Here is a 15,642-nt window from a genome sequence, read left to right as displayed (position 1 = left end):
TCACACTTAGGTTCTCCTATGAGACTATTCTCTATGGAGGAGGCTTCATAACTGAAAGCTTTCATGATTCTTTACTTTCCCAACATTTCAAAATTAATAGAGAAGATACTGAAGAGAAAAACATTCCCCAAGTAAGATACTAAAAAGTAAAATGTCCTAGAGGGGTGAGATGTAGGGAGGAGGTTTAAGAGGGAGGGGACATATGTACAACCATGGCTGATTCATGTTCATATATGGCAGAAACCCAACACAATATTGTAAAGCAATTATCCTCCAATTAAAAATAAATATTTTTTAAAAGTATGGTGTGTTTCTGAATTTCTTTAATAAATTTCACTTCAGTCTTCAAAATGTATGTCTTACAATGCATCCCATAACTAGATGAATACATTCACAGTGGTATACAACCCCAAATGGTTGGTTAAATTTCAAGAGTTGAAACTTGACTGCCAGGGGTCAAATTCCATTTATTAACCTCATGACCTTGGGTAAATTACTCTAACCATACTGCTCCAGGTCCCTTGTCTAGGTAACAAGAATCCTAACAGTCATAGTCCCTATACTTCACTAGGTCATTGTCATGAGGATTAAATGAGTTAATTCACCCTAAAGGCTTAGCACAGTCTCCAGTACATAGAAAGGACCCAATAAATGTAAATGAGGTTAACATTATATAAATAAAAGAAATCATACTATAACTCATTTTAAGACAGGTTTTAAAATTGAAATTGTTGACAGCAGACCTCTGCCTTCACTTTCCACAAAGAAGGATTGAGTCTTCTGAGATGACTTGCAAGCAAAAGATAAAGGCATAAGCTATCATACACAAATCAAATTCCATTCACACAAAATAATTTCCTCATGTTGACAAAATTGTTATCTTTGGAAATATTACCTTTGCTAAAAACTCTAAATCCTCAAAGCCAATAGCTAAGAATGTAAGCAAATTAGAAGTCATTCTCTCTGTGTAGCTTTCTAATAAAATTCCACATCCTAAACTTCTAATAATGTTTCTTGTCCACAGATTATAATAACCAACTTCAAAGTCACATCATTTCCTTTTTCTGCCTCATTTCCTTCAAAGTGAAGCATAATTTTTTCTTGGACGTAGAATAAAAAATTCTAGCTGAACTAAGCAAATCATTACCAGAAATGAAATTTTAGAATAATACTATTTCACAGTATTCAAAAAACATAAAACATCTGTGCGGTATTTGTTAATACATAAAAATAACCTAATATTATCGTGTACACCACCTAAGTGGAAAATTTAGTCTATAACCAGAAGTGCAAATAGAAGCCACTACAGATTCCATCAGTGTTGGGTTTTGAAGTCCTGTTGGGAACATTTAAGAACTGTGACACTGAAGTCTTAGCCAGAGGTCGCAGACCTCTTGGCACAGATGTTTGTTCAACCAACACAGCATTTCAGCAATTATTAAACTCACAGATCTTTAGGTCGGCCATGCCCTCTATTTTCCTGACATGCCCTTAAAGGCACTTTATTTGGCAAACCCTGATTAAGGCCCATCATTACAAAAAAGAGATCATATGATAAACAGCAGTTAAATAGGTACCTCCATCACTGACAGCCTGAAGTCCAGAGCCTGGAAAATTAAAGATACTAACAGTCACATTCAGAAATTCTTCTAGTTTGCCTACTGGACTAATTTTAAAGACATACTTTCAATGCATATACCTAACAGTGGCACATTTGATTAGGACTGCTGAGCTGAGTTGTTAAAAATCATTTATAGCTGGATACTGAAAGAAGCTAGAAAATAGAGAATTTTTAAAAACATGTTCTATTGATACGAAAATTTGCACTAAAGTCCAAATTTCACATAATTTAAAAAAAATTAAAAACATTCAGTCCATCGTTGGTTTTTCTTCATATAAAAGGAAGTGAATTTGCTCAATGCACTATATAGAAAGGAACTAGTTTCTACGAATGTATTTTTAATGACTATTTATATATATACACACACATAGAGACACAAGCATATATGCACAAACTCAGAGCAGCAACAGTCAACTATTATTCTTGGTGTGGGTTTTTTTTTTTGTTTTTGTTTTTTTTTTTAGCTTCATTGCAATTGCCAGGAGATTCTGTTCCACTTACAAATTAAATCTGAGTCTAGGACCCGAATAAGAGAACACTGGAGAGGGCTTCCTAAAACATTAGTCCATGTTTCACTCCTAAGGTATTAGGCATTAGGCACTGATGAGGCAAAGCTAGCAGGCTTTAAAGCCCTAATGTTATTAATCAAGCGTTCTTTTAAGTTAACATGGCAGACTGTGTCCATTCACACTGTGCCAGTAAGTACACTCTTGTCTCTTGCGTCCTCTTCAGAACACAAATACAAGGCACCTTGCAGTGACTTTGCATCTGGGGGCAGTGCCTCTGCCCCTGGACTCCCCTGGATTAGTCTCTCTGAAGGTTCAGGCGAATTCTCCCTCCATCCTGGACTCGAGTGCTGCTGGGAGACTTCCCAGAGTGAAGCACATGGAGAAGGGAAACCCAGAGCCGATCGCGAGAGGGGGTCCTCTTGAAGGACTACTTCTTGGAGACACCTGTTGGAAAGTACTTCCTTTTCTTTGGAATTCCGCCATTTCATTCTTCTGTTCTGAAACCAGATTTTCACCTAGTAATAAAGTAATTGAACAAAATGCTCACTTAACTCCACATTACTTCACTTCAGCATTTTAAACTGTAATTTTTCCCACTGTTCATTCCACAGAATGCCTTATTATGAGAGCCAGCCTAGCAAAGTCCTTGTAGTTTTTCAGTCCAGAAATATCTAAGAAATTACTTTAACATAACATCTCCACATACACACTTATGAAACAAAACAACTGTGGTTAAGTTGGTGACATCCTATAAGTCAGACATCTTTCAAGACTGGTTTAACTCTCTTCAATATTTTAAAACCTCATTTAGTCTATGCTAAATTATTTATTCAAAGGAAATGTTATCAGCTGGTAATATCATCTGAGTGGTTTGGGTTTTTTATTTTTATTTTTATTTTTTTGGTGCCAGGTGTCAAGCCAGGCACTCAACATAGATTTTAAAATTTGGTCCTCACAGTGACTGCAAGTCCTTATTGCTCACATAAGAAAACCGAGGCTCAAAGCAATGAATTAGCTCAAGGTCAAACAGCTTGTGAAATGGAAGTACTTAGACTAGACTCAGTGACAGTCCCATTCCAGGGCAGAGGCTCCTATAAACATTCAAACTTCATCAGAAACTTTTGGAGACTAAATTAAGAATATATTTCATAATGCTTAGATAAATTCCAGGCTTAATATAATTTTCAAGTTCGAGTACTCCCAAGGCTTATCAACTTCAAAGAATTAGGCTCAATAAATTACAACTGATTGAAATGAACCTTAAAGTGCTTATGATGGTAGTTTCTAATCTGAGCCATTCTGCCCCCATCTTTTCTACTAACTTTCCTCTTTACCTACTATGTAATTAACTGAGCAGAAAACATCACAATTGGTTTCCTGGTGGTTGAAAAGTCAATCACATTTCTTTCCTGTGCATTACACTGCATCCTTCTGAGTAGCTTTCTATTTTTAAAACAAAAACTGGAAAATTTTTACCTAAAGAAATAGTTATTAAAGTGTACAAACCAAATATTTCTCCCAATGAAGTAAAACTCTAACTTTAACTTAGATGGTCTTTCCAGATTGGCAAAACATTCTTTCAAAGTGAGTGGCAATGTCCAAAGTAGCTACAAAAAGAAGCTTATTGCAGGCAGCTGAGTCCGAAACACAGTCGTCTCAGTTACAAGGTTTTTCATAAGAAAACAGTACTACTGTGTATCTACCAGAGCACTTGGTTCTGTTCATAAACTCATTTATTATTTGCAGTAGGCATTTACTCCCAGAAAAATCTGCCAAGTATTTCTAATGGGTTTTTACTAAGACAGTTATATGTTCCCATTAGTGATTCTTGCCTTTTCATCACATCAATTATTTTCTTCTCCTGTTAGCTTTTCTGTCTAGAAAATTTTTGAGTAATATCTCAATTTGAAGAAAATCATAAAAGAAGTTTTTTCATAAGTATTATTGGGACAAGTGCACCATAAGTGATACTGGGACAAATGTACATGCTTGGGGAAAATCATAAAAGTTCTGGGCTTCCCCAGTGGCTCAGTGGTAAAGAATCTGCCTGCAATGCAAGAGACCTGGGTTCGATCCCTGGGTCAGAGATCCCTGGAGCAGGGCATGGCAACCCATTAAACTAATCTTGCCTGCGGAATCCCATGGACAGAGGAGCCTGGTGAGCTACAGTCCATAGGGTCACAAAGAGTCAGGACATGACCGAAGCAACGTAGTACACATACATGCATAAAAGTTCTACCTCTCAATAAAAATCTCAGATAGATAAAACAGCTAAACATAAGCACAAAACTATAAAAGTTCTAGAAGATAATATAAGAGATGATCATTACAGTCTTAGGGAGATGAATGTTTTCTTAAGCATGACACAAAACAGTAAGGCTACAAAAGGAAAGCTAGATTTGACTATATAAAAAGGAGAAACTTTTGGACAAATAAAGATGACCATAAACATATGAAAAAGCCACAAATTACCCAGAAGAATTAAAAGTAGGGACTCAAAGAGGTATTTGCACACACAGTGTTCACAGCAGCAATACTTATACTAGCCAAAAGGTGGAAGCAACTCAAATGACCATTGATGGAGGAATGAATAAATGAAATGTGGTCTATATATACAACTGAATATCATCAGCCCCAACAAGGAAGAAAGTTCTAACACATGCTACAATACAGATGGAACTTGAAGACATTATATCCAGTGAAATATGCCAATAACAAAAGGACAAATACAGTATGATTCCACTTATATGAAGTACCTAGAGTAATCAAATTCATAGAGGCAGAAAATAGAATGGTGGTTGCCAGGTGCTTGGGGTAGGGAGAAACACAGAATACTGCTTAATGAGTGCAAACCTTCAGTTTTGAGCAATGAAAAAAGTTCTGGAATGGATGGTGATGATGGCTGCCTAACAATGTGAATGTACTTCATGCCACTGAACTGTACACTTCCAAAAGGTCAAAATGGTAAATTTTATGTTATTTGTATTTTACCACAAAAAAAGAAAAGCCACAAACTTGGAAGGGATTTCTGTGACAGCTGTTAACAAGAAAATGTTACTAACCATAATATTTCAAATATTTTGATTAACAGACAAAATAATTGCTGCATATCCATCAACAAAAAGACAATATGATAGAAATGAAATGGTATAGCCATGAAAAGTCTAAATTCAGATGAAAATAACCAGTAAAATGATTAAAAGATTCCCAAGTTCTGATAACTAGGAAAAAAATAACAAATACAAGCTGCCAATGAAGGTGGCAACATTTTCAAAAATTTAATAATGGGACTATTTAAAAAAGGGGGACTGTTCATTAGTAGGAGTGAAATCTGACACAATTCAATATCTTGATACAATATTATATTTGGAAAGGAATTTTTTAATTGATCACAATTTAAAATGTACATAAACTTTAACCTATAAGTCCCACTCCTAGTTTCCTATCTTACTTTTAATATTTTTAAAGTGCATAAAGATATGTAATAGTAAAAACTAGGAAGTAACTTAAAGCTGAAGATGGCTAAGTGAATTACAGTATGTCCATGTAATGGTCAGTTCTAAGACACCAAAGAAAAATGAAGTAAATATGTATGAAGATATGCAAGGATATCTATCTCATGACATTTGAATGGGGGCAGGGGGGAAGCAAAGTGTAAAACAATAGTCATTGTCAATAGCATTTTCACAATAGCCAAAAAATGGGAACAATCCCAATGGCCACCATTGAATGGATAAACCATGGTGTACCCTGTAATACTAAGCAGTAATAACTGTAAATGAGCTACTGCTACAACACAGCCACATGGATGAATCTCACAATGTATGGCCAGTGAAAGAAGCCATACACCAAAGAATAGGAACTGAGTGATATTATTTATACAAAGCACAAAAATGAGCAAACTAATCCACACAGTTCAGTCAGGAAGGAGCAGGTAGCGCCTGTGAGCGGGTGTGCAGGGGGCACCTGGCCCCATGGTAAAGTTCTACTGCCTGAGCTGCGTGCTGGTTACACAGGTGGTTCGTATTGTCCTTTGGAAAACATCAAAATATGTGCAGAGTGTGATCCCATTTTTACCTAAAAATACATATATGTGCTTCTAGGTCACAGCTTCTTCCATCTGTAAAACAGAAATAACAGAAGTAGCTATTTTATTATATGTAAATGACATCAAATGTCAGGGGATGTGGTAATCATTACGCAAGAGTCTATCTTTTTTTTTAATAGGGCTTCTCAAGTGGCACTAGTGGTAAAGAACACACTTGCCAATCCAAGAGATGTAAGAGACTCTGGTTCAATCCATAGGTCAGGAAGATTCCCTGGAGGAAGGAATGGCAACCCACTCCAGTATTCTTGCCTGGAGAACACCATGGACAGAGGAGCCTGGCAGGCTACAGCAAAAAGGGTCACAAAGAGTAGGACACACCTAAAGTGACTTAGCGTGTATTTTTTATGTGTTCATGCATATATGACAAATATATAAGCCTATTTGGGAAAGGAGTATGATAAGGCTATATATTGTCACTGTGTCTATTTAACTTTTATGCATGCAGAGTACATCATGAGAAATGCTGGGCTGGGTGAATCACAAGCTGGAATCAAGATTCCCAGGAGAAATATCAACAACCTCAGATATGGAAATGATACCGCTCTAATAGCAGAAAGCAAAGAAGAACTAAAGAGACTCTTTATGGGGGTGAAAGAGAAAAGTGAAAAAAAAAAACTGCCTTAAAACTCAACATTCAGAAAACTAAGATCATGGCATCCAGTCCCATCACTTCATGGCACATAGAAGGGGAGAAAGTGGGAGCAGTGACAGATTTTATTTTCTTGGATTCCGAAATCACTGAGGACAGTGACTGAAGCCGTGAAATTAAAGATGCTTGCTCCTTGGAAGGAAAGCAATGACAAATCTAGACAGTGTATTAAAAAACAGAGATATCACTTTGTCATCAAAGGTTTGTATAGTTAAAGCTTTGGTTTTTCCAGTAGTCATGTACAGATGTGAGAGTTGGACCATAAAGAAGGCTGACGGCCGAACAATTGATGTTTTTGAATTGTGGTGCTGGAGAAGACTCTTGAGAGTCTCTTGAACAGCAAGAAGATCACATCAGTCAATCCTAAAGGAAATCAACCCTGAATATTCATTGAAAGGACTGATGCTGAAGCTGAAGCTCCAATACTTTGGCCATCTGATACAAAGAGCCAACTCACTGGAAAAGACCCTGATGCTGGGAAAGATTGAGGGCAGGAGGAGAAGGGGATGACAGAGGATGAGAAAGTCAGATAGCATCATTGACTCATGGACCTGAATTTGAGCAAACTCCAGGAGGTAGTGGAGAACAGAGGAGCCTAACATGCTGGAGTCCGTGGCATCATAAAGAGTCGGACACAATTTAGTGACTAAACAACAACGACAATATATGAAATAAGAAAATGTTAACCTACTTCTGAGCTGTTCACCAAATTCAATGAGATAAAAAACATTCTTTCCTGAGGCATTTGAATTTTAAAACCAAAACAATCAACTATGTACAGCTATGTGCCTATGGGTAAGAACTGAGAGATAACATGAAAATATGGAACAGTTTGTTTTCTCAGAGTGGAAATACTACAGTCAACTCCTCATAAATATTATTGAATAGGCTTGATGCAATCCTTTTTCAATAGTTCATTTTAAAGAAGATACGATATACTATTATGGATTTTCACTTTCTCAGGGCACTGTCAGATTAATCCTAGCCATTTTTACTCTTTAACACCTAAGAATCCGCCTGCCAATACATTTGCAAGAGACACAGGTTCAACCCCTGTGTGGGGAAGATCCCCTGGAGAAGGGAATGTAAACTCACTCCAGTATTCTTGCCTGGGAAATCCCATGGACAGAGGAGCCTGGTGGGCTATAATCCATGGGATTGAAAAAGAGTCTTATGTGGCTTGGCAACTAAACAACACCTGTCTCAAGTTTCAATTCAACCAGAGGCCCCCAAACTTACAAAACTACACACTTATCCAGGCCAATGCAATGCAGGCCAGGCCTACTGAGCCCTCATGTGGCCCTTTCTCAGACCCAACAATTCCTCTGAGGACCAGAAAATTCCCATCACTAGACTCCCCAAGGATATATGGACCAGTCATATGACCATCCCCTCCAGAGGCGGGAATTAGTGTAAGGCTCCAGAGAGATATATAAGTTCTAGAAGAACTACTGATCCAGCTCCCATATGGCAGTATAACTAACCTGCCAGGTGCTGTTTCCTATATTATTGTTTTATATTCTTATATAATTGCTTGTAAGCTTCTGTTTTGACTTCTCAGTTGGATGTAAACATTCCTGGGGTCCAAGGAGTGTTACCTGAATCAGTACTTATCAATATTCCCTCTTACCTAGCACAGAGTGTGTTAATTGCTCAGTCATGTCCGACTCTTTGCAACTCCATGGACTGTAGCCCACCAGGCTCCTCTGTCCATGGGATTCCCAGGCAAAAACTGTGGAGTGGATAGCCATTTCCTTCTCCAGGGGATCTTCCCGACCCAGGGATTGAACCTGTGTCTCCTGCATTGCAGATTATTTACCATGAGAGCCACCCGGGAAGCTCTGAGTCTTACATAAAAGTGAGAAACTGAGGCACAGAGCAGTCAATTAAGGGTATGGGCTCACCAGTAAAACACGTGAGGAAAACACATCCTGGCTGATCTAGGCCCACTAGCCTCAACCACACCTTGTACTGCTTTCTATGACTACAAAAAGTCAGGGGTCAGGGGGGCAGATTACTTCCCTGGGGAAAGGAAGCAAGGTTAAGAAAGGTTTCATCCAAAAATAACTAGTTTAATAACATCTAAAGTTAGAAACTAGGTCATTTGTATTGAGGGGAAGTACAGAAGAACATAGCAGTTAACACAGAGCCTCTGCTAGCCCTTTAAAGCTTTTATGCTGATTCAAAAAATTCAGGTAGATGGAGCCCTGCACCAGGAAAGCCAGTTAGACAAACAGAGTACCTGCCGCATTTCAGCTGCTGCCATCCCCAAGAGCCAAATGCCCCTGTGCAGTGAACAGTCTGCACAAATGTACATGGTAGTTCCAGGTTAAAGAGAATGCAAATTCCAGAATCAGGTTGCCTGGGGTGGGGAGCCCAGCTCCAAAGCAGTTTCACTCTGTGACATTGGATCTCTATTTACTTCTCTACATTTCCTCATCTAGAAAATGGGGATATTTCATAACAAGGATTAAATAGGAAAATGCCAGTGCCTTATACTGTTAATTATTTATAAGTAGGCCAATCTTTAAATGGAGTATGCTGCACTTCCCCAAAGGCCAGGAAGTCTCTTTCAAAATTATATGAAACATCATTGTACAAGAAAGGTTTGTAAAGGTTGCAAACGTGAAATTACTTAACTGTACTTGATATAAACCCACAGTGCAAAATAATGACATCTATTAAGAGGTACTAATGAGTCATTCATTTATGCCTTGACTGTTGGATTGGAAATGAAGAAAAAGACAGGAAAATTGGTTCCTGCTTTTGTAGGCAATTATGCAGCCAGTTTCTCTGAAAACAGAGCAAACAATGTAATGATGTAAATGCCACAGCCTTTGCTTTTCTTTTCATTTGGGAAGAATTAATCAGGCAAAAACCTAGACTTCTTAGCAAATGGACCAATCTCCAAACAGGAATTGTTGCACATATTTCCACTCACTAAAAAATTATGAGAATCATTTCAATAATGCTTCGGGGTCCAGTATTATGCTTAGTACAAGGAACAGTTGCCAAATGAATGGATTTCACTGGATTCCTTCAGAAATCAGGAGCTGTGTGCTGATCACACATCTTCCTGCTCATCAGTACCTGTGATTCTTTTAGTCCCAAGTTGATGGCAAGTTTCTTTCGGTCTGTTTTGCTGATATATTTCTGCTTCTGAAACATTTTCTCCAGAGCCTTTCTCTGGTCCTCAGAAAAGACAGCTCTTCTTAAAATGCCCCTCCGAGCTTTGGAAGTAGATTCTTGGGTCAGAAGAGGCAGTACACTCTCTTCTCCTAGAGGGGAAAAAATAATACAAAAAGCCCCATTAGCTTTGGGAGGAGAATTCCACTCATATTCCCCAGAACCGTATCCTCCACCTCTTTGCCATGGCCAAATTATCTCATCTCCGAACTCTGCACATGTAGAGTGCTTCTTAACCTCTTTTTGGTCATGGACTCCATTGCGAATCTGATAAAAGCTCTTTGCTCCCCACTGGGGGGAAAAAACCAACATACAGATAGATGCCTGCCTTCCCAATTTTGCATGCCATGTCAGTCCATGGTCCCAGCTTACAAAGCTCCAATGTAGAAAAGTGATAGATGGTTTAAATACTTAATTTTCTCTAATTCTTCATTTATTTCTTCATTCATTTATTGTCTCAAATTGTCGAGCACTTACCATATGCCAGGCGCTCTGCTCAATACTACACAATGAGAAGTAAGACATATGTTTTATCATACTCATTACCTATAATATCAAGGGGGAGGCATTTATTGAGCTAGCATCACAAGTGTGATGAAGTATTTCTAAGGAGGGTGCCTTAGGAACACAAAACAATGGGTCTAACCTTAATCTGGGATGTCAGGGAAAGCATGCAAGAGTCGGAGATGTTTAATATGAGAAGGAAGGTTTGGAAGACCTCCAATCACCTCCTACCCTCTCAGTTCAGTTGATTATCAACTCCTTCAGGGCAGAGACAATACTTTTTCTGCCTTTTTTTGGCTGGCACAACACTGGTTCCCAGCCTCTGTGAGTTTCATTCATCATTCACCATTCAATCAGTTTTCTAGTAGTAGTAGGCTGAATTATGTCTTTCCCAAAGATGCCCATGTGCTAATCCTCAGAGCACATGAATATGCTACATTGAATGTCAAGGGGAAATTAAGGTTGCAAATGGAATTATGGTTGCTAGTCAGCTGACCTTGAAATTGGGAGAGTATCTTGGAGAATCACGGTAGGTCCAATGTAAGTGGAAGAGGGAGAGAAAAAAGGAAGTCACAGTGAGAGTTTTGAAGATGTCACACTTCTTCCTTTGAATATTGGAAGAAGGGGCCATAAGCCAAGAAATGCAGGTAGTCACTGGAAAGGCAAGGAAACAAATTCTCCCCTAGAGCCTCCGGAAGAAATGCAGTCCAGCCGACACCCGGATTTTAATCCAGTGAGACCCATTTCAGGCTTCTGACCTCTGTGACTGTAAGACAGTAAGTTTGTGTTGTTTAAGATGTAGGTTTGTGGGAATTGTTACAGCAGCAAGAAGACACTAATACACTGGGTATCTGACTCACTGGGCTAACTGCCGAGGAAACCAGACAACCAACAATAAGCAGTGTGTCATGAAATCTTTACCATAATCCAAAGAGGAAGATATTAGCATCTTCATATCCATAGGAAAAAAAACTGAGGCTCTGAAAAGACAACTTCTGCAACTGAGACCACACGTGCAAGCAGAGTGAGGCCAACCAACACTCTTTAAAACTATCCTGAAGATTGTCAAAGTTACAGATGGACATGGAAAGAGGTCAGAAGGTGGGGAAGAGTCATTACAGTGGCAGAATGACCTAGGATAACAAAGTTTTCAAAGGTATGATTCCCAGCATCTTGCGACAGCCCCCCTGTACCACCTCCACCCCCTGGGAATCCCTGTGTGAAGGGAGCCTTACGAAAGGCACTTCAAATGGAGGTGTGCTGTATGTAGATGATACAGGGCGGTGAACAATAGAGAAACATGCAGTGGATAAACTGGTGGAGGTCTCTGTCTAGCCCAGGGTAGGCTACTACTGCTACTTACGAACATCTGGGGAGAAAGAAAACTCCATTCCAGAAATGTTACCTGAATACTTCCACTGCCTCTGTGGAACTGTTGAATAGAGCCATCAACTTGGAAAAGCTATTGTCTTTGTGTCTCTGACTCCTTTAAACCTCCTTCCTGGTTGACTGAGCGTTATTTAGAGAGTACCATAGAGTACTCTCCCTTCACTATCGAGAAGTCAAAACCTATGTTCAACTCATCACACAATCATTTACATGTTCAGCACAATAACTAGACTATTTATCTATTATCACAAAAATGCTGCAACCTTCTGAAAATCTTAAGAGTTCTAAAGATAAATCCTTATAAAAGAAGCTCTCAGGCAGCCTTTGTGGATTTCCATAGGTTTTGCTGGGGCTTCCCAAGTGGCGCTAGGGGTAAAGAACTTGCCTGCCAATGCAGGGGACATAGAGATGCAAGTTCGATCCCTAGGTCGGGAAGATCCTCTGGAGGAGGGCATGGCAACCCACTCCAATACTCTTGCCTAGAGGATCCCATGGACAGAGGAGCCTGGCGGGCTATAGTATGTAGGGTCATAAAGAGTCAGACACGACTAAACCAACTTAGCATGCATGCATAGGTCTTGTTCAGTTCCCTAAACCTACTGACCACTCCAGCTGAGAGCAGAACACAGCCAGGACAGGTGAGTTTATCAAGGTGTGTGCCCAACAGAGCATCACCACCTTTGAAAGTGACACTCTTAGGACCAACCTACAATAATAACAAGGTCCCTTTCCTGCTGCTTTCAACAAAATTCTAAATTCAAATTTCAAGAGTATATTGTATTCTTTTAGGTTTTAACAAGGAAGGGAAGATAGTAAAATTATCTCTAAATGCAGAATCTAAGTTCACCTGCCAAGAAAGCTAAAACAATTTATTCCAGAATAGTATTTCCTCACTCATATCTTCATAATGCTGCTCCAAATTTAAGCTTTGTTTTTTAATGCATAAAATTCTTGAAAGGTTAAATTCAAGTTGGGTACTCAAAGACAAAGAAATAATGATTTGATTAATTCAATGAGATATTCTACATAATTAAGACACCTACACATTTTCATGTAGTCTTTTTATTAAAGTCATTCTCTGCGTAATTTCTACAACTTTCCATTTCATTTTAGCTGAGCTGTATGCTATTTTGAAAGGAACCTCATGAATACACTATCAAAGATTTTCCTTACACTGCTTTGGGGAAGAAGAGAATTTACCACTGCCTTTTAATTTTTCCCCACTGTAAGGATTGTGCTTAAATAGCTAATTAAACTATTTATTATATGTGACAAGGGCACTGGATGAATGATTGTTTCCACATTGCAACAAGTCAATCATAAATCTAACAGGTTAACAAGAAAAACTAACTCAATTTTAAACAAGTAAATCATGTAAAGAATCAAAAAGATATTTCTCTTGCTATGGATGTGTTGATCTGATCCTAAACTTTTAGAAATAGTGAAATCAATATTATGAAATAATGATGAGGGCCACTGATTTTACTACTTATTGAAATTTTTAGTATAAACCATAATTTTGGCTGTCCAGGCTGAAACTAAATACAAAATTACTTGGACAGTTCATTTTCCTTCTTTTGTGCCAATGGAAAAAAAAATTCCTGGGCATAAAATCATTCTTATTAAAAACAAGAAGAAGAAAAGCCAAAAAATGCCTTAAATAAAAACATTACTGGGCAGTTGTAAGCCTTATCAACTGTTCCTTGGTATCATGAGTATTTATGTAAAGTTCTTACTGACAGCAAAATCTACCATTTAATTAATATTTGCTCCCAATACAATGAACATTATACATAAGAACATAGGAAATTCACTTCAGATTTATCACTAATGAGATGCCATCCTTTTTATTAAGAACACTGGTGACATCTCTAAGCTGCTTTAAACTGGCAGCTTAGAAATGGAGACAAACGTCAGTCTGAGCAGTGCTGATTTTCCACTTATAGGTTTTATTAAATAAAAGAGATAAACACAGGGCTTTATAAGCTTCCAGGAATAAACACCACAATTTACAACAGTCATACCAAAGGCACAAAGTGGGAAGGGCCGAGAAGCAGATGGAGAATAAAGAGACTTGCTTTGAGTGATTTTTTCTCACACAATCGAGAAGATGGAGTTGTCTAGGAAATAACTTTCGACTCACTTTTATGGGCTTTATTTATTAAACTGGCCTGGGCACCAGAATACTTTTACAGCCTAGAAACTCTTATTAAAACACTACTATAAAATGAATACACTCACACACACATGAATGTCCACCTGTCACATGGAATGTTTTGGCCCATTGCCTCCTACCTAAACTACACTGCCAGAGATTTTCTAAAGTAGAAGACCAGTGTTATACCAAGGTGAAATCACTGAGACTAGGTGTGGGAACTCTTTCAATCTCCACCCCGGGACACCACACTGAAGATTAATTCCAGAGATGCCACCACGCTGCGATATCAGATGTTTGGAGTGTTAAGTCTCTGCTCCAGCTGTTCTTTCCCAATACTCTAATATATGGTGATAAATGTTTCCTTAATCTGTACAACATTTTTCAATTACCCTCATAGGAGACCACCTTGAAGGAGCGAGTAAAAGGTTTAGTCATGGTTTCTATTTTTCTATTTGAATCAATACATTCTAGTTAAATGGACAATTAATAGGTCACTCCCAAAATAGTAGTGTATCAGTCCTGGTTAATAAACGATCCCCACAGCGGATAATGGGCCCTATGTATTCAGCAAGTTCTGTATACACTCAGCTCACCCACTAAATCCCCTTTCAGGTGGACAGGGTTATATGGGAAGATGAGCTGGAATGAGTCTATAAAAGTCAGTTTCATTCACTGCTTTATTTTTCAGCCAAGTGCTTTAAATGGTGTCCAGAAATTCACTTGGAATGTGAGACAGGAGAAAAGACTGACACACAGAGCCTCACTTTATGACCATACAAAAGGGCAACTGACCCCTGCCCGAGCCTTTCCCCTGTGCAATGGTTCCGAAAGTTCATCTGCACAGTGAAAAATCGTGGTGAGGTCGCGTGTGGATGAGTTAAGTGAAAGTGGCGATTGGTCACGGGTCTGTCACCCATTGTGGCTGGGTCTTGGCCATGTAAAGTGCCCTGTGGGAAAGTATCAGCCCCCTAAAGAGATGCTCAGAAGCCTGCAGCTCATTAAACGGCCAGCATTTGCTGCCTCACTTGTCAGGAATCACTCTGTTGAGCAACTGCCCTCCTAAAACATTCATAAAACACATGCAGAGAGGCAATAGAGATCTGAATTCAACCATGATACAGCTTTGGACTTCAGCCTGACTCTACTTCTAGCTCCCTTTTCACCTGAGAGAGCTGTTAACCTGAATCAGTGTTTTCTCTTCGGCAGCAGAAATCCACGTACCCCTCTGCTGGACTTCTATATCACAAACTTGAGTCCTCCTGCCTACGGATTCTTAGATGACCAAAAATCTCAAGAGCACTATGAATGTTATTTCTTTTTATTTTCACTTAGACTTTTTTCCCCTTTGTGCATGTGAACGTACGCATGCTCTTCAAGTTTCAAAGGTTGTCATTCTCCCTCTATCTCAGACACTATTAAAATGATGTAATGTTTGAAGAAAAGTTCTCTTGAAAATACTTCCTACAACCCTGGTTGGTTTTCTTCAAGATCATAAGAGATGGTATTTATCTCCTTTCA

The 15,642-nt window shown here is 38.7% G+C and overlaps 1 protein-coding gene across 2 annotated transcripts in view; it reads right to left on the bottom strand.

Moving 5' to 3' along the window:
• Positions 1-306: 306 nt before the first annotated feature.
• The window catches only part of DBX2 (developing brain homeobox 2), a 33,215-nt gene continuing 17,879 nt past the window's right edge, over positions 307-15,642 (bottom strand). For both annotated transcript variants that reach the window (XM_069580949.1, XM_069580950.1), the window contains 2 exons: positions 9,978-10,165; positions 307-2,645 (listed from right to left, as the gene is read on the bottom strand). In XM_069580949.1, coding sequence (XP_069437050.1) covers positions 2,307-2,645; positions 9,978-10,165 — 527 coding nt within the window. In that variant the 3' untranslated portion in view covers positions 307-2,306. The remainder of the gene's footprint in view (positions 2,646-9,977; positions 10,166-15,642) is intronic.

Source organism: Ovis canadensis, chromosome 3 (assembly GCF_042477335.2).
Source record: "Ovis canadensis isolate MfBH-ARS-UI-01 breed Bighorn chromosome 3, ARS-UI_OviCan_v2, whole genome shotgun sequence".
NCBI classification, from domain to species: Eukaryota; Metazoa; Chordata; class Mammalia; order Artiodactyla; family Bovidae; genus Ovis; species Ovis canadensis.
This window is presented reverse-complemented; position numbering and strand designations above follow the sequence as displayed.